This window comes from Chrysemys picta, chromosome 5 (genome assembly GCF_011386835.1).
Source record: "Chrysemys picta bellii isolate R12L10 chromosome 5, ASM1138683v2, whole genome shotgun sequence".
Lineage (NCBI taxonomy): Eukaryota > Metazoa > Chordata > Testudines > Emydidae > Chrysemys > Chrysemys picta.
The window spans coordinates 40,436,251-40,456,317 of record NC_088795.1 but is presented as its reverse complement, the minus strand read 5'-3'; the positions used below and the strand labels follow the sequence as shown (position 1 = coordinate 40,456,317).

Here is a 20,067-nt window from a genome sequence, read left to right as displayed (position 1 = left end):
AGAGATGACCTTGCTTATTTGGTTAACATTCTACAAATCGTCCTTGTAATGTAAGTTAGAAGCCTAGCACAATTTACCTCTCTTTGTGCAACTAAAAGTACTTGAATTTCCAAAGTGAAGTGTCATGTTTTAAAATAAGTAGTCTTCAAAATAAAGTAAAGTAGTCTACTACAGCAATGTTATACGGTACTGTGAAAGCATGGTTAAATACCTGGCCTGTCACCTTTGCAATTTTGTTGTTTTAAAAAACACATGAATTTTGAATAGAAATATCAATTTAAAAACAAAGAGAGAGAGAGAGGTTCGAACACTTGAGAAGAATCTCTTTAAAATATTTACAAATGCAGGCACTGTTCTGAAAAGCTGTTTCAAATTACAAAATTTACCCTCAAGTCAATGCAAATGATTTAGATGTGACATACTTGCGTGCCTTGCCCTGTGCTTGTGAGGTCTGCTGTGATCTCTTTCTGAGTGCTGGTCGTCTTCTCCCTGCTCTGTGCCTTCTGATGAGATTCCAAAGGAGACTACAGAAGGAGGTGCTTCTGACTGCCCTCCTTCCACTTGAGAATCAACACACCCCTTTTCAGCTAGAGACCTGGACACTTCCTTCTCCCTGTCAGAGTAATCTAGGATCACTTCCACTATGGGGAGAGATGGATTGCCTGCCTCTGCTCCTTGGATCACCTTGACCTCTTTGCCACTAGCAATCTGGAATGTTTTACTTGACCACTGGACAGTGGCCTCTTTTTCACCCAGGGGGACTGCAGTTATCGGACTAGTCCCATCTTCTTGCACACTGGTTCCAGCTTCTGAAGGGGTACATTTTTCAGCTCCCAGGAGACTAACAGCAGGAACACTGGTGCCCTTGTGTCTGTCATGTGAGAGGGACAACTGCAGCTCAACCACAGTGTCTGGCCTTCTTTCTTTTGTCTTCTCTTTGAAAGCAGCCTCATCTGTCAAGAGTACTCTAGAGGTTTCTATCACTCTAGGAGTAATTTTGTGGCATTGTATTGTCTCCTTTTCTTGTTTTGTCCCAGAAAAGTTTAAGTCACTTTCCTCTGCTCCATGGGGAGCTTCATTGTGTATCTCTGTGATGTAGAATTCCCTCTGGGGCATTTCCGTGGCTGTTCTGATTTGCAGTGTGGTACTCTCCCTATACTCCTCATTTTTTATTTTATCATGGCTTCTGGTTTCTGTTTCCGGACTCAAGCTTTCGTGTAGTCCATTGGATGATCTGCACATATATACACATACACACACAAAAATAATAATTCAAGAACATAAGCCGTTGTAAATACAACTGCAAAAGAGATTTTTCATGCTTAAATGGAAGTACATATTGTGTTTTCCCCCTAAAAATTATCTGCTAGTAGGTACATTTAGGTAACAGAATTTCCCAAACATTTTAAATACAAAGGTCTTTGTACCTCTCCTAACCTCCTGCAGTAGCATTAGGACATAAGAGCAGCTATATTACTGCAGTAAGATTTTATTCTGACTATGATTCTGATAGTTATTCTTAAATCCTTGACCTATGCCATTTCTAAACTGTATACACTGCTTTACAAAAACATGTAATGTTTCCAGACAAACACTTGAATCATCTCAGAGTTCTAGGGTTTATACTTCCTATTTTATGTTTGAATGTAAAACAATGGCTTTGCACTAAAAGGAGAACTTTTAATCCATTTTACCGCAATGATTATTATTGCTCTTATTTGTATTCTGGCAGTGTCCAAAATGTGCTAGGTGCTGTCCTCTCACACAGGTCCCTGCCCCAACAAATTTACTATCCAAGAAGGCAAGTCACATATAACGGGCAGGGAGAGAGTGATAAATATTTAAAATACTTGTTTTAAAGGGAATTCCTTGTTTAAAAGTATCGTCATCCCTCTGTGTCATTAAATGATTATACTTTAAGGGCCCAGTCCCGTGATGTATTCCCTGTGAAGTGCTCAGTGCCTTTAACTCCCACTGAAGTCAGTGCAAGCTGAGGGTGCTCAGTACATCACTGGATCAGTCTGTATATTTTAAAATGGGAGTTTTCTGATTGGTGAATCTTGCTTTAGCTCATTTAACCCTACATGTCAGACTATAGCTTCATTTTTCTATTTATTCCTCTCTTCCCTCTCCCCCCTCTGTTTTATAGGTTCCCTTAAAAGTATTATGAACTTTACTGTAACCTCCAGTTCCCCCTTTCAGTGCTGTATGCCTCAGTGGCATACTATTAGTTTCCACGGAAACTATTTCAATGCAGTCTGACACAATGACATATTATTCATTTTTACATTTGGCTGTAATGTAGCAAAACTTTTCGGTAATTAATAGACGCATTAGGTGTCCTCAATAAACTACAAAGCACCAAGTACTATAAGAGGAGTTTGAAATCAAAAGCAGGCTCCTGGTATTCTAAAACTATTGGATCACACTGCAAATAAAGGCCAGAAATAGCAACAGAAAATGACTAGGTAAATCTGTCACTGTAATGAAGATGCCTCAATATAACTCACATTTATAGCCTCTCAGCATACTGATGGCATCAAACTGGATTTGCCTCAAATAGGAAACAATGTATAACATCTATTAAACCACATATGGGGCTACATAAGGGTCAGACAGATTTTCATTTAGGAAGCCCTGTGTCTCTATCTGGATTCCATCATGTTTTGCTATTTGGACAATCAGTTGTGCGGCTGCTGACTGCAGAAAAAATTGTATGAATCCATAAACATTTCCTTGTAGGATATAAGACTGGGTGTGGGCCAACTAACTTTTAGCCTTTATTGGTAGCTGAATGTGTGTGTATGAGAGAGAGAGAGAGAGAGATTTCCACCTTAAAAGGCCCTCACTACTTATGGATATACTTATACTGTTTACAGACATTGATGTGTGTCCAGTGGTAAGGTACTGTATCTAGTCTTTTTTGTTTTATTTTTCATTCTATTTGTCAGATTCATTTTTTTAGGTCTGCTCAGTTCACTGGATGATTTGCAAAATCTCTGCATACCCAGACACTTGTGGTATAATTGCAGGAAGGAAGTAGAGTTGCGTGGAGGGTACGCAACGGGATTTGGTCCAAAATGGTGTTTACAGACTGAATGTCACAGTTCAGTTTGCTATGTACTGAGCATGAGCCAATCTTTTTACTTTCATGGAAATATGTCATGCTTCCTACCCCCCCACCCCCGACCCCCCCCAGGAACCCTCTCCCTAGTCCACAGGTCCTCACATTCTCAACATCCACTGGGAGCTTTCTACTCATCCTTGAGTGCTTCAGGGGAGGCTAGTGGCTCTCTTCCCACTCCCACTGCTTCCTTGATACCTCCCTCTAGAGGCTTTCCAGAAAGCCTGTAAGACATTCCCTCCATATGGTCTCATTAGGGTAGCTACCAAGCAGGGCCTTTCCCTCTCCCTTGCAACCAATCCCAAGGATTTTGCAGGGAGCACTGGGAGGTAGCCTGACTCCAATGCAGAGAGCAGCAAAAGACTTTCCTCTAACCTTCCATCTAACCAGCAAAGAACCAGGAGCATTTCAAGACTTAGGGTGGGCTTTTTAAAAACTCTTAAGTGTTGGACTAACTCTGCTCCCATTAAAGTCAATGGAAAAACCTCTCATTACTTCAGTAGAAGCTGAATTAGGCTAATACTGAATGCTTTGGAAATCCCACTCTGTAGCAGCCAGGAAACAGTCAAAGGCTTCCTAGCAAGCGCACAATAGGAAGTGAGGCTTCCCTACGCATACCTGCAAAAGTAAAGAGTTAATGATGCTGGGATGCAAAGATCATCCAAGGAATATATCACGGCCCTTCAACCTAACCCCACCATACCTATCATCTCTCATTCACTATTGAAATTTCAACTCCTGCCTCCACTTGGCCCATGATGCCAGCCTCTATTATCCATTTGTTAAATTTTCAAACAAGCACCATTGTGCTTTCTCCCATGCTGCCCATCCCATTTGGGTGGAGCTCCCTGTAAGCATCCCCAAAGCTGCCTCATTATCCACCTTCAAATCCCACCTCAAAACTCCGCCATGGTGCCTACAAAAAACTTGAGTGCAGTTAGGTCACTGGTGCACTGTGACCACTGCTTTTCATGCTGAGCAATATTGTCTCATTGTTTCCTTGTACTGCTCCATCTGTCTGTATCCATCCGTTCTTTCTTGCCTTCTACTTGGATTGTAAGCTCTGTAGGGAAGGGACTGTCTTTTTGTTCTGTGATTGTACAGCACCTTGTATAATCGGGTCCTGGTCCATGACTTGGGATCCTAGCGGCGATGGTAATACAAATAATAATATTAATAACTAATAAATTAGGCACCATTCTTTTATTAAAATGTATATTCTTCTCTTAATGCTTAGTTAAGAGCTGTCTGCAGCAGAAGATGAAGGGTTTGCTTCTCCATTGCTCTATGATGATGTTGGGTCACATCTTGGTAGTTTCAGAAGACCCTTGAAGGGCCAGTCAGCCAGCATCTCCAAAGATTGCCAAAAGGGAACCACAAAGGAGGTGGCAGCAGACTGAGAATTACGGAGGAGGTGGCAGGGGAGAGAGGAGTTCATCAGTTTCCTTTCCCCTACCCATGAAAATACCAATAGTGAACAGTACAAGGAGGGAGACTTTTAAATGGACGAGAGGGTGGCTGAATGGCTGAGGACATGAAGTTCAGAGATTGCACCAGTAATTGAATTTCCTCTGAATATTCTGTGCAATTCTTAAAGGAAGGTCTGTTGCTGGAAAACTGTCAGCGCCTCGTGATCCCTGGAAGTCCTGCGGTTTCATCCCGCTAAACAATGTAATATTCCCAAATTATTTTTTGGTTTTGATTTTTAATCTGTTTTATGCATTCAGACAGGGCCAACAAAGTAGAATGGAAGTTTTGCTATTGTCTTCAGTGGGGCCAAGATGTGGCCCCTGGTGCATTTAAAATATCAATTACCTGCAACAGCTATGACTGGAAATATCTGAAGTTATTTGTGCAGCTGCAAAAAGTGCAGAAAGTCAGCGATAGAGGTTATTTCTGAAAGTCTAGTTTTACTAGTCATCTTCATGAAGTAAAAGAATAACAATGCTGATATCACACAGGGGACTCTCAAATGAAGGATTAGATTTTTATCTGTAAGTGTCACTAAACTTCAATTTCAACATATGCACACAGACAAAAAATATTTCCATCAATAATAATCAAAATTTACAGATAGGCAAAGAAAGAAAAAAATGCTGCTTGAGACCTTATTAGAGTTTGATTTAAGGATATTTACTTTGTATATTTTGTACATGTGATGTAGACAATTAATGTTTTAATGGTTATAAAGCTTTAACTTTTTGAATCTCACAGTCTACTATCATTAAATAATTATCTGACCCTCCCCATACTGCAACTGCAAAATTTCCCTCAACTGCAAAATTCAAAAGTAAAAAAATGCTTAAAACCCATAATTTGTGGGAAAAACCCATAAATGTGAAAATTGAAATCTAAAAAAATAAAAAAGCTTAAAAATAAACATCTATATTATCTATTGACATTTAAAATAATAAAATCAAATTCTGCAGTGCCTAGATATATTTATTTATCTTAGTTCGGAATAAGAGCTACACCACAGTAGGTGAGCTGGAGTCCTCAGCTGTCACTATTCCAGTGACTTCATCAAGCTGAGAAAATTAGTCAGCCCACAGAAACAAGCAAACATAAAGCATTCAAACCCAACTCCTATTATATATTATATGAATACCACTCAGTGACTGTCTCCCTCTCAGGGCAGATCACACTTTTACCCCACTAGACACATTGGAACCGTCGTACTGTACAGCTGTGGAAGTCCCCAGAGGAACTCTGTCTTACTCATTCAGAAGTCCCGTGGGAACTACAGGGGTGTACATGCTGAAACAGGAACTCTCCAGCCTTTCACAGGATGCTGCTCTGTTAGTATTCAGGGAGCCTGGACATAACCATCCTCGCCCTTCTGGTCCCCTTTAGGAGCACTAAAATTGGAGAGGACACTAGTTGAGAGCACTGGCAGTGTTCCCTGCCCCTATTGTGGCTGGCCTCTGCATAGGAGGAAGGGTCCTTGGGTCTTCTCCTTTTCTTACCCACATAGAATTTATACTATAAATTAGAGGGGTATCAAAACTGAATGCAAGACTCAGAGTGTTTTATAAAGGAGAATAAATATCTTGATCACCAATCTACAGATGGAAAAACAGAGTCACAAAGAGGTTAAGCAACTTGCTAAAGGTCACATAGTGAGTCAGAAACAGAAATGGAAGTCATGTCTCCTGACTTCTGGTCCCTGTTCTGACCACTCTCTCTCAGGAAACTCCTTGTCATGTCATCTATACACCGTTCCCTTGTCATGTATACACTCTCTGCTCTGCTTACACCTCATTCAAAATACCTCTCTTGTATCACTCCTGCATGCTCATATTCCTTCCTTTCCCTCGGGTCTTCTCCTTTTCTTACCCACATAGAATTTATACTATATATTAGAGGGGTAGCAAAACTGAATGCAAGACTCAGAGTATTTTATAAAGGAGAATAAATATCTTGATCACCAATCTACAGATGGAAAAACAGAGTCACAAAGAGGTTAAGCAACTTGCTAAAGGTCACATAGTGAGTCAGAAACAGAAATGGAAGTCATGTCTCCTGACTTCTGGTCCCTGTTCTGACCACTCTCTCTCAGGAAACTCCTTGTCATGTCATCTATACACCGTTCCCTTGTTATGTATACAATCTCTGCTCTGCTTACACCTCATTCAAAATACCTCTCTTGTATCACTCCTGCATGCTCATATTCCTTCCTTTCCCTCTCACCCTTATGTACCGGATCATCCTTGTGACATCCCTCCTGAAAACACATTACTTTTGCTAAGGCTGTCACTGGTAAGCCATAATGCATGAACCAGAGAGCTGCGGTCTTTAAATGGAGAGGAAGGTTGGTCCAGTGGTTAGGGCACCTGCCTGGGAGATGGGACAGATGGGTACAATTCCCTGTTCTGCCACACATCTTAGGCAAGTCACTTAGTCACTCTGTGCCTCAATACCTTGTCTGTGAAATGAGAGTAATAGTACTTCCATACCTCACAGAGGTCAACACTCCTGTGAAGATAAACCCATTAAAGATTCTGAGGCACTCGGATGCTATGGTGACAGGGGGCATATAAGTAGCATAGATAGATAACTGTACCATAAGGAGGTAGTACCCTGAATCGATGCAGCATATGTATCTGAACTGTGCTGTCTGAACTATCAAGTGGGCGTTTTGTGGCCAGGAACTGTGTCTTCCTTTACATTTGTACAGTGGCAAGATGCTGGTGATAAATACATAAATAATAATATTACTATATATTGGAAATTCACAGTACATGTCTATAAAATGGACATGCATGCACCACCATGTTTTGCCAGTAAGTTTAGGGAGCAGAATGTATGCCAAAGCATTCTGAACATTCCTTTACCTCTTGATAAGCAGCTGGAGGGCATCAGTCAGACCTTCCATAAGAGTGATAACTTCAGAATAGGTTAAGTCTGCACAGGACTTGCCATTGATAGACACCACCTCATCCCCCTCACACAGCCCAGCCTTGGATGCTTTGCTCTTGCTGCGAACCTGAGATGAGTTAAAAGTAAATTAAATTCAGAATTGTATAATTAGAGTTAATTTGAAAACAGCTACTCCAACCCCACATGCTCAATAGAAAAAAATGGGTTCATGTATATACTTATTTATAGTACAGTAATACTGGGGAATGCAAATCATGGATCAAGCCCTATTAAGCTAGGTATTGTAGTGGCAAATAACAAAAGACAATCTGCCCCAGCAAGCTTACAATCTAGGTATCAAACAGAATGCAAAAGGCAGATGAAACAGACCAACGGGGTAGCGATGGCATGGAAGGATGAGGTAACAGTACAAAGAACAGAGTTCAGCAGAAAAACAAAAGATTTAGCTCACCTCTCAGCTGGCTAATGAGAGACTATCAGGAGTTTGTGTAGATAGCTCAGTAAAATGAGGAGCTGACATCCTCTTAGAAACCTAGGCCAAGTTTTCAAAAATGAGTCCCTAAAGTAAGGCTCCTCGAGGCCAAGATTTTCATATTTGCGTGCCATTTGACTTCAATGGGAGCTATGGCTGCTCAGCACCGCAGACAATAGAACAAACACTTTTAACTATAGGCACCTCACTCTGGAAAAAAACTGTCCTCAATTCAGATTTAGTCATCTTAATTAAGTGCCTTGATTTTCAAAAGTGCTGAAGACAATGGGTGCCACTGGAGGCTCAAAACCTTTGATAATCAGGGCAGCTATTTAGGTGCCATGGTGTGGATTTAGCAGCCTAACTTTAGGTACCCTTGGTTTTGGCCCTAATTTTTGTACACAAATACATACACTTGCCACAACATTTTCTTGCTCTTGAACAACAGTTCAGCTATACAGATGAGTTAATATAATGTGCATATTTATATTCGATACAGAGAGAAGGAGAAAATAAATGGGCTAAACTGTAAATGGGCAATTAAAAGAGTATATAGCCTGTTGCAATGAATCACTGTTAGGAAGGAAACAAGTCATCATGATAAATCAGATAAGTATCATGAGAAGAAATCCTACACAGACTTCATAGATTTGGGCCCATTTAAGTAAGCACCGCTGTAAGGGGGAATGGCATATTAAAAGGTCAATGAAGGATTTTCAGATTTATTTGTTTTGATTTCTAAAGAATGCACACTCTCTTGATGCCCTTATGAGCATTACATGATCAAATAACCATGCACAGAAAGTCCAAAAAACCCACCAATCCCTCTCTAAATCCCACTAGCTAACCCTCAAACTCTTTCTCCATTACCACATTCCCCCCCCAAAAACTTTTGCCTCTAGTCATGATAGAAAAAGTCAGGAAGAATAAATGGGGTTAATAGATCCAGGTTCTTCCAAACAAAGGCAGAAAACAAACCCTGTCATTGGGGATTTCTCTCCAACAATGCCCCATCTCCAACACCTTTGTGATTAAATTGGAAAGATGTCATCTCCAGGTGTCATGACCTGGACTATCTCAGCTGTTGCAGTATCACCTGGGGAGAGCAATGATCTCTAAGGCATCTAGCCCCCAACCCATTTAATGCATTATGGGTCCAAAACAATGTCTTAAATTATTGGAACTAGAAACTACTTGTTGAAGACACTCCTCATTCATTCCTTTTAATAAATAGAGTGTACCTTTCTTAGTGTTAACTGAAGCTGTAAAACCACATGGAGGAATACTCTAAAATGATTGTCACCAACCATTTAGGTGCCTAAGATTCCCTCATGCATCTGTGTATTCTTCCCAGGGACCTGAAAGCACTATATATTCATTAGTCAAGCCTCACAACACTACTGGGGAGTACAGTTGGTAAGGAACATATAGGGATCGCTTTGCTAAATAATAAAGTGCATGTAGCTTTGTGGTGGAAGGCGACAGCTGTTCAAGAGTGCACAGCAACACATCAAAACAGTTTAGTACAAGAAGTGAAGAGAGATGCTGTATATCCTGCTGCAAATGAAGGGAGAAGTTCAGCAGCCAGAAGAATGTAATTACCCAATGTGGAATGTGGCTATAACTGCAGGGTTAACAATTCTACTTTTGCAAAAAGTGCAGCGGGAACTTTAATAACCAAAAGTGGGTAGGATTTACATCACATCCATGGAAGAACACCTCCTATCTTCCAATGCCTCATAACCGATGCTGGGGTATTAAACTAGTACTGGTGCAGAGAAAAGAATGTTACCTGTTGGGATTACGCAATACAGCATCTAGGTTTCCCAACCAAGTGCTAACCCAATCTAACATTTGCTAACTTGTGCTGTGGTCTTGCTAGATCTTTCGAGGTGGTACACACACAAAGAAAGCTTCTTTAATTCTTCTTTGTTGTCCCAAAGGGTTTTACTCTGTCTTCTCAGCTCCTTAAGCCTAGGAGTATACTGATGGGAGAGCCCCATTATTGTTTTAAGCTCCTCTGTTCAAGAGCATAACCAGATCTGTCAGTTGCACAGCCTGCTAAGATTCTCATTAAAGAATCTACCTGAACTGATCAGTTTTTACTGCTCCAGTCCTCTTTCCATTGCCAGTACAATATTGTGACCCATCATAGTTACTTTATAAAAATGATTCGCAAAGTTTTGTACTGGTGATCCCTTTCACATAGCAAGCCTCTGAGTGTGATCCCCCTTATAAATTAAAAACACTTTTAAATATATTTAACACCATTTTAGATTCTGGAGGCAAAGCGGGGTTTGGGGTGGAGGCTGACAGCTCGTGATCCCCCCATGTAATAACCTCGCAACCCCCCTGAGGGGTCCCAACCCCCAGTTTGAGAACCCCTGCTTTATAACAAACCATAGACATCTTCTACACCACTCAAGGAATGCCATCCAGTTAACTGCTATTTATAAAATACATATTTGGCAAATGTTGTTATATTAACCAGGAAGCGTGCAAAACTGTATTATAAAACAACGCATATACACAAAGGGGTTGTCATGGAATCTGAACTCTGAATTTTCTATCTTTTGGGCATGTATGAATACTTCTGCCTTAATATTGTGTACATAGGTTATGACAAAGACATAAAAACACAGATACACATAATCATCGATAATCTTCTTAGCTATTTTATTTAATATTATCACAGGCCTGGGTACAGTCATGTAAATACATATCGTCCTCAAAACCATTATTTGCTAATGTGCATCTTGGTATTTATACCACACTCATTGGTGTGGTGTCGGCCCATTGTTTACAATGGAGTTATTCCCAGTTTGCACTGGGGCCATTAGTAGCTGAGCTTCTGTATAGGATCCCATTTCTGGAGGCAGTTCTGTAAGGCAACCCATTTCTGGAGGCAATTCCTGGACTCATAATGCTATTTGAAAATAACAGTGGGACTATAATCCTTTTTCCTGCTGCTGGCCATTCATCTTGGCTGTTAAAATTTATAAACACCCATGTATCACAATATGGCCTTCTGGACAATGGAGAAACAATAATCCAGTGCATATGGCAGCCAGTCGCCACCTTGCAGAGCAGCTAACATTTACAAATATGGAGTGGTATGCTGTGTTTATCCTTTTCTAGCAGGACTATAAACATCCTTGCACTTCGGGAAGCAATGATGGCTTAGATAGTCTTTAGTATGTTTCTCTGCATAAATGAGGTTGGATTCATTTTGGTTTTTAAACGTGGATGACATTTCCATTAAAATGTTTATAATGCAATATAACCCTTAAAGTAAATATGTTAGAAACAAATTAAATTTACACCAGTTTTTAAAATGCAGAAATATTAACAATAAAAATATATGAACTCTGAAAGAGTGTAAATGGAAAATAAATAATTCCTGTGATTTTCACTATAGAAATAAGGAATTCCTATGATGTTAAGGGAAATCGCCTGTTTCCGTCCTTTCACTTCTACGGTAGGTTGCCAATTTGAATCTGGCTCAGGTCAGCAATTGTTACCCATTTCATAGCAGTTTGGAGATTTATGTGAAATAAATTAGGGATCTCCATTCATTGTCCAGTGGCAAGATGTCTACATGACTAGACTGACCAGTAATATGTGGCATCAATTTTTAACTAGTCTTATTGGCAGCATCAGAACTAAATGGGCAGCAATTTTCACTCTCCTATCCTTAGACGTGATCCTTTCAGATTAGGGCTCAGGTACGTTCCACTGCCCTTCCTATGCTACTACCCAAATTTTTCAGTGAGGCCCCAAACCTGTGAGGTGCTGAGCACTTTCTTGAGCTTGAAAAGTGCTGAAAACCTGCAGTTCTGGGAGCTGAGGGACACTCAGAGCCTCCAAAGTGATGTTCTTCACCTTGTGGGACTGGGCATAAATAAAAAATATTCATCTTCAGGGCCAGGCTAAACATACACAGCTCTTCTGTCAGCACTTCAATTCTTATGTTGTTAGCGACCAGGAAGTGTTACTCTGAATTTCCTGATTTACCAGTATCAGTCAAACCCTTAATGTGATTTTTCTGTCACACTGATGTACTATAGTTCCTTTATTTGTTAATGGAGAACTTTAAAAATATTTAACAAAAAATAAGTCTTTTATTTTTAATAATTCCCCTTCTTCTCCAGCTCTCCATTCACACCTCTGCTCTTCTGGCTTCCCTCCTTCTCTCCTTTCCCTCCACTCCAAAATTGACCTCTTCTCTTTATCCGTATGGTGTGCAAGCTCCTCTCCTGTTCAGAAGCCCCTTTCCCAGCATAGGCAGCCAGCCAGCAGCTAGCTACAATCTGCACCCCGCCCTGTGTTCAGTGAGAGGTTTCTGCTGAAGTCAAGGGGCAGAGAGCACTGAAGAAGGAACTAGAAGCCAGCTAACTGATAGTAGCTGTTGGACAAGGAGGTACTGCTGTGCTTTGAGTGCAGAAAAACCACGTTGGCTTGCTGCTGGCCTAATCTCAAGATATTATCAGGCACTGTAGTTTACCCATAACAGAGGGGGAGAATCTAGTGGTGGTCAGAAAATTGAGGGTGGTAGTAAACCCCACTGAATATTTCCACAGACTGGGAAAGAAATGGTTTTTAATTGAATAAACAAAAAACTGATTTTTTTCTGGTTTTCTGACAAAAGATCAAAAATGTTCAAGGAAAGCAGACCCTTTCTGCATAACAAATTATTTACTTGAAAATCCTATTCTCCATTACAAAGTATCAACAGAAAACTCTTTACCAGTCCTAGAGAAAACGGAGAGCTGTTTTTTCTGCTGACAACCATGTAATTTGATTACACAGTGGAAACTGAGGAACCATTCTTCAGTTGTGGGGAATTCAACGGCAAGACTCTCATCCATGTAAATCACAAGAGACTCCACCAAAGACAGAAGAGTGTCACTAGTATAAAATCAGTGAAGCCTCATGGCTCAACCTGGGCTTTTTTGGTCACTATCTGCTCCTACCTTCTTTGGGCTAGTGTTTTTAAAGGAATCAAAAATTTCCTTACTCTAAAACTACTAAGTAGGTTGTCATTACTAGGGAAACTTCTGTAAAATTCCAATAGCTTCTCAGTGTTCATAATTAATTTTGTCATACAATCATCACTGCTGCAGCCTTCCACCACTTGTGCTGAACCTGTCTAGACACCAGCTGCTCTGCTGGAATGTTCTAGTGCTTTACTTCCTTCCCTCTGATGCAGAATGTGTTGCTAGTGATGAAAGCTCCGTCCCTGAATGTGGGACTCCTTTTTTTGATTATTCCAGTTATATACCAACTGCTGTTTAGAACTGCAGACTACTCCATTATTTCTTCACAATACAAAATTAATGTTATCAAACAGTGAAATGTCAACATAAATATTTATTCTGAATTCTGAAGGATTTAAGGGAACTCTTATGTTTGTCACATTGGCAGGACAGCAACACCATGTTGTAACTGCCAATACTATGCATGTTCGTTAAGTTCTTCTGCATTTTTGTAACATTGCCAGTTCATTGTCCCAAATAGTTGAACAGTGGGAAAAAATAGTTTTTGGAAAATAATTACATTATTACATTATTGAATATAGGCAAAACCAATAATCTATTGAAGTTTATTCAGCACTATGTAAATATCTCCTGATAGTAAACTGGGAGATTATGCTGATTTATTTTAATTTGGTACAGCATGTCTAACTATTACTTGCTATAATGTTCAAGTTTTCAGATCATCACCTTCTTGGCATTTTGATTACAGGACTTGAAGAATGGCTCTGGATTATTTTGACAATTTGGCAAATTTCAATAGGACTTGGGTGCCTAACTCACACAGGCTATTTTGAAAATCCCAGCCAAACCATTGTTCATGCTACAGAACTGCTTAATGATCCAATCCTGCTCCTACTGAAGCCAATAGACTTGACTAGAAGCAGGACTCGGCACTAAGAAAGCATAGGGGACTATAAGAGCTATACTGGTATTTGTTAACTATTTCAAAATCAACCAAAGCATTTTAAAGATCAGATGATGCTTTCTGAATATCTTTTTATTTAGGTGGCAAACTTGCCAAATCCATATTGATAATGACAGTACTGATAATCATAGGATTTCTGCTAGTTGCTGCAGTAATCAAATAAAAATGTTAACTAGATATATTCAAAGACTGAGCTTCAGAGACTGCTCAGTGTAAAGATAGCTTAATATAATCATACATTTAATTTAATATAATTAGACATTAAATTTACTGTAAGAAGTGTTTCATTTTTTTCTAGTAATCATCATTTTCATTAATTTATTTGCCTTTGGTCACAAAGTTTATGATCTCTTTTCCAAGAGTCTTTCTTTTTTATTTATGCTAAAAAAAAAAGTATGAAATTTCATTTCCTCTCTGTTTATAAACCCTACAGCAAATACACAGAATTGCAAACCCATTTAAATGTATTAACAAATTATCTGTCAGTTAAATAGAATTAGCAGTGTACAGTACAGTATGTGAGATTATGGGCAGGAAATAGAAGGATTGAATGGTACAAACTATTAAAGGATATTAGTGCTTTTTATTCAGAGAATTAAAAATATTGTGACTGAAAATGAACTTAACCTGAATTTAGCTTATCATAAACTACAGACCCTAAACCCTAATTTTGCAGCCCCTTACACAGGAGTCCTTCCCTGATCACACAGATCATCTAATTGATGCCAAAATCATGAGAGAGATGTTAACTCTGGCTTAGTCCACATCAACATACGTTAATCTTCTTCAGTTTTCAACACTGCTACTATTCCTGTTCTGAATCTTCCCAAGCAGCTATTGTCAGATACAGTGAATTCCATAATGGTTTTGTGCACCTATGGCCACTGAGACCACCAAATTCACTGCCCTTATCATGTAAACACATTGAGCTCAGGCCTCCAGTAGCGCTCAGTGATTACTTAGCACTTAAACTGCTTGCAAGAGCTCTGCTTTATTCTGTCAGGTGTCAACTGACTGTGTGTAATAAGAGCTTCAGAGTGCCCCACCCTGACTGTCTGGGAAGCACAGCCTTTAAAGCTAGGGTTGCCTTGCCTCCTGGCCAGTTTTTAATCAGCCTGGCCAGTTTTTGTACTGCTTTGCCAGTTAAAAGATTTAATGTGCCATTTTTTCTTAATTTGGGACATGTTAGCATGCTCAACAATTCACACTCCCCTAGTCCAGACTGTGGCACCATGTTAGGATAAGGTTTAAAAAAAGTGATAAAAGAACATAAACATACACATATTGTGTTAGGGGTATTTTTGTTTTTGTTTGTTTTGTAAAATGGTTATCTAAAATATTTTAGTAATAATTTGCTATAGTGGGCACTGGGTTAGGCGGCCATTGACTGGTTTTAATGTGTCTCAGAGGAGGCGGCAACCGTATTTAAGGCACATCTTCTAATACCACAGCATTCACATTTCCTGTTGTGTCATTTACTTCCCCTGTTCCCAAGTTTTATATCTCCAAGCAGAAATACATTTACCATTAAATGATCTAGAGTGCCATACATTATACATTTATAACATCACGGTCTGGGCATAAATGAAGGTACAGAAACATAAAACAATGCTTGTCTCTTCTGAGCAAAATGGGCTTGATTCTCCGTTGCTTTCGCTTTATGTAGTTATTTACACCTGCTCAAAGTGAGTACAAACATGCTACCAAATCAGAATTCTCTACTCATTTGTAGTAACAGTGGCCCTTTACACTCATTTTGCACAGGTGAAACTTTCTAAAGAAAATGTAAGGCAGTGGAGAACCAGGCCTCGTGCTTGCTGCTTTTGGTGATTTTCATTGTCAATGAATAGAAAACTTCCTATTTTGATCGCAGCCCTTTTTCCCCACCCATTATATGTTTGTCTTGAACTTGCAAACACATATGCATGCATAAATTTCCTCACATGAGTAGTCCCACAATTGGATACTCGTGAGAAGAAGGAACTACTCACGTGAGTAAAGTTACACAAAGTGTTTGCTGGATTGAAACCAGAAAATTGTTTGCTCTTCAGGACCACAGATTGTAAATTCCCATGGGCATATGGGCACTTTCTAACACTTGGGTGCTACCAGAACACAAATTATAGTAAAGTGCTGAATGCTCTGTCTCCTACATTGAGCCAGATGCTTGCTCCTTCTGTGGGTTCTAGAGCAGGCAACTGCATTCTACTTGTAATGTCTTTGTGCTCCCGGAGCCCTAAACTTGCATGTTACATTTGTGAGCATACACTGTAATTGCTCGTACATTACAGAATGTACTTTTATAATGTTAGTTACACATACATATTCAGGAGTATTTTGAAAACAAAAATATGCTTATTCCAGACATAACTACTTTAGGGTATGTGTGTGGGGAGGGGGGTGGGGGGGGAAAAGAGTCCAGCCAGTCACATGGCCAAATCAATGACCTTTCCAATCCTTTGTCCTTCTTTTATCCCTTTTGGTCTCCTCCTCCCCTTCATCTGTAATCTTGTCACTATTTAAAATAGTATTCACAGATGTAAATGCCGATGTTTGGTCTGTCCTCCCTTTGTTGCCAGCAGCCTTCAAACTACCAGTCTCCTGTTATGCTACAAATCAACATCTCTGGAAGCAGTGACACCCGGTGTCAATCTCTCCCTATGCCCTGATTCATTGCACAGACCAGGTCAAATACTGTGCTGGCATAAACTCCATGGAAGTCAATGGAATTAGACCAGTAGAGGTTTGGACCCAGGGTGTGGAGGGGAGCTAACAGTGACTTGCTAATCGGTTGCATAGGCAGGCCTTATATTTAAAAATGGTGAGACAGACTGAAGAGAGAAGGCAGAGAAATCATCTGATGATACCATAGGCCATAACAGAATCAAGTTAGTTTTTGTACTGATTTAGTATCTAGACTTAACAATAGCTGGGTGCATGGTTACATACAATAATTGGTAAGCAGAAGAATGGAAAACCCTGAGCATAGCCACATATTGACTGTAGAATGCTGATTTACCTGAAAAGCGCTGTTATGGCCAAAACAGAACTCTTCAAATCTGTAGGGAGCCTAAGAAGTTCCAGTTTCCAGGGGACGTCAAATGCTGTCACTGGAGGACCATGTTCTCAGCTTGTATAAATTGGCATGGCTCCATTGAAATCAGTGGAACTGTACCAATTTACACCAGCTGGAGATCTCGCCCAGAGAGTTTAATCAGCTCCAGAAGTTTTATTGTTCAGTTCCCCAGCCCTCTCCCTCTGACATTTCACTAGGAATATTTTTGATTTATATAGTGTAATCCCAGCAAGCACCCTTGTCTTTGATCTCTTTCCAAATCCAACATATTTGTATTACAAGTCTGGAAATATAGCTAGAACAGGGGTCGGCAACCTTCCAGAAGTGATGTGTCGAGTCTTCATTTATTCACTCTAATTTAAGGTTTTGCGTGCTAGTAATACATTTTAACGTTTTTAGAAGATCTCTTTCTATAAGTCTATAATATATAACTAAACTATTGTTGTATATAAAGTAAGGTTTTTAAAATGTTTAAGAAGCTTCATTTAAAATTAAATTAAAATGCAAAGCCCCCCGAACTGGTGGCCAGGACCCGGGCAGTGTGAGTGCCACTGAAAATCAGCTCATGTGCCGCCTTCGGCACGCGTGCCATAGGTTGCCTGCCCCTGTGCTAGAAGCAGAAAAGTTCAGACTGGAGAGGGAGAACTCCATGATTCACCCATGAATGTCAAGTTGTTTTTTCATATCAGATAACTTTAAATGTAAAGTGTTTCTCTCTACTGTAGGGTAATCTCTTTATTGGGGCATAAATAATAACACGAGAGTACAGCACCAGGGAGATGTAGGAGAAAAGAAGTTGTGTGTCTACATGCACACACATTTTTCTGTTGCCCACATCTATATTCAGTTTCAGATGTAATCCTTTTGCACTTGCTAGATCCAAGCTAAATCATGGCTTTTCCCTCCAGGTAACAGAAGGCCTCATTCTACACCCATCTGAGTCAAGGGGAGTGTTGCCATTGACTATAACAAGGGCAGGATTAGACCCTAAATGACCTGACATTGGTGTAAGGGCAGAACAGTGGTGTATCAGCCACACACTGTACTAGGCTGTGGGAAATAGATGTCAGCTGAGGGTTTGGGTTTACTTGCAAAAAACACTAATACATTTACAAAACTTAAATCTCAGTGAATCATGTGATTGTACTACTTCAACAAAGGTTCAGTGCTCATCCTCTGGCTAGAGAATGCAGTATTTTTACTGTGTACATTCTAATAATATTTATTGGTTTAACTACTTAACGTTACATCACATTGTTTAACACTCTGGTTTTCTTTTGATTGCTCTATAAATGAGGAATTCCATTTTGTATTGTCTCAACTCAGAGAAGTCTATGTGCAGTACCTGCTTCCTCCCCTCATGAAAAGAACTGTATCCTAACTATTAGACATAATGCAGAAGTTCAAATTTTTGTAGTGCAAATCAATCAAGTGATGGTTGTAATAAAAAATTACACACATGCTGCTACAGTGAAATAAAGAAGCAGGCTCCACTGTGTATGAACTGTGGAGTATTTGTGTTACCCAGAGCCAGAGTGGATGGAAAAGCTTGCCCGAGTTTTCAAAAGCTATTCCTACATATACTAACAGTATAATCTTGCCTTTTGCTCTGGCAGAAATCCAAGGCTAGCAACTGAAGAAGGGATGAGGTAATGACCTCCAAAATATTGATCTGGTATGCTGACGACACAGCAAATTTCCCAACAGTGAGCCCTGGGCATTACTTTAAGGCTCTGCATTATACTGACAGACATCATGCTGGATGAGGGATGGTTTTCTCCAGTTATTATTTTCATTAATACAATATGATGTTTGGTGTTACATTGCACACTTTTGGTTGGCATTTTGAAGTTACCTGTTTAATATAGCAAAGGATCACACCACTTCCTCTACTAATGCTCCCTTTGACTTGAAGTGTGTATGACTAGGGGCTCGGCTTCACTAGAGAATTTACAGCTGTGCAGGATTATTTTTTGTTCCACAGTATTCTGAAAAGAATGGTGCCTAGAAAACTGCAAGAAATCTGGTTGTTGGGTTTTTTTTGTTTTTGTTTTTTGGAGGGATAGAGGGGGTGGGTGTTTGCTGGAAATCTTTGTTCTCCACTTAGCTTCACCTCAAGAATATGTTTGTGAATCCAGTGGTTTCTCCTGCCATCTGCATCCGATCCCCCTGCTCTGATTTTCCTGACTAGTTCATTCCCAATTAATGATGTGCGCACCATAAATTCACCCTACTAGCAGGCAAAGGAGCCACTCAGCTACCAATATGCACTTACATACATATACTCCTATCTCCATATCCTGTATCAATTATTCACTCCTATGTGCCTATCCAAGCTCATTTTCACTCTATCAGTCATCTGCCTTAATTCTGTTGACATGGGAGGTTTCTCGTTACAAAGTCAGATAAGAGATAACACGCTTGATCCTTAATGCAAAACTAGTCCAACAGGAGCTACAGTTAAATCTTGATTCTATCTTCCTGAAATGGTCTAGTTTATGACAATCTCCTAACATTATATCATGAGTTTGCAAATATACAAGCAAGGCATATGTCCATCTGCTTGAAAGGAATAGCAGAGGAAGCATAATGAGACACAAGTGTGTTTTTATAGGTTTCTTTTTCACTAAGTACCACAGCTATCCCTGTCAATGATGTCACTGTGTTATATTGAAATGTGTACCATATGATGTATTTTTTGCTACTTGTCTCACTGCTTGCGCAGCAATTCAGTCAACACCGAAAGGGCTGTGAGATAAAAGGAGTGGTTCTGTCTCACTTTCTGCTGAGAAAGCAATGGCATTACGTTATTAAATGCAGGGACTGCCTTTTAATATGTGTTTGTACGATGCCTAGCACAGTTGGGCCTGGATCTCAGCTAGGACCTCTAGGTACTAATGCAGGGGTCGGCAACCTTTCAGAAGTGATGTGCCGAGTCTTCATTTATTCACTATAATTTAAGGTTTCGCGTGCCAGTAATACATTTTAACGTTTTTAGAAGGTCTCTTTCTATAAGTCTATAATATATAGACTATATATATATATATATATAAC

General features: G+C 39.8%; 1 protein-coding gene across 8 annotated transcripts in view; it reads right to left on the bottom strand.

The window, feature by feature from the left end:
• The window catches only part of SYNPO2 (synaptopodin 2), a 115,426-nt gene that overhangs the window by 29,493 nt on the left and 65,866 nt on the right, over positions 1-20,067 (bottom strand). For 4 of the 8 annotated variants that reach the window (XM_005290303.5, XM_042842375.2, XM_065596287.1 and 1 more), the window contains 2 exons: positions 7,459-7,610; positions 423-1,234 (listed from right to left, as the gene is read on the bottom strand). In XM_005290303.5, the coding sequence (XP_005290360.2) occupies positions 423-1,234; positions 7,459-7,610 (964 nt within the window). Of the gene's footprint in view, positions 1-422; positions 1,235-5,842; positions 5,983-7,458; positions 7,611-20,067 lie in introns of those variants that run through there. The other 4 variants (XM_065596289.1, XM_065596290.1, XM_005290307.5 and 1 more) reach the window with 3 other exon arrangements.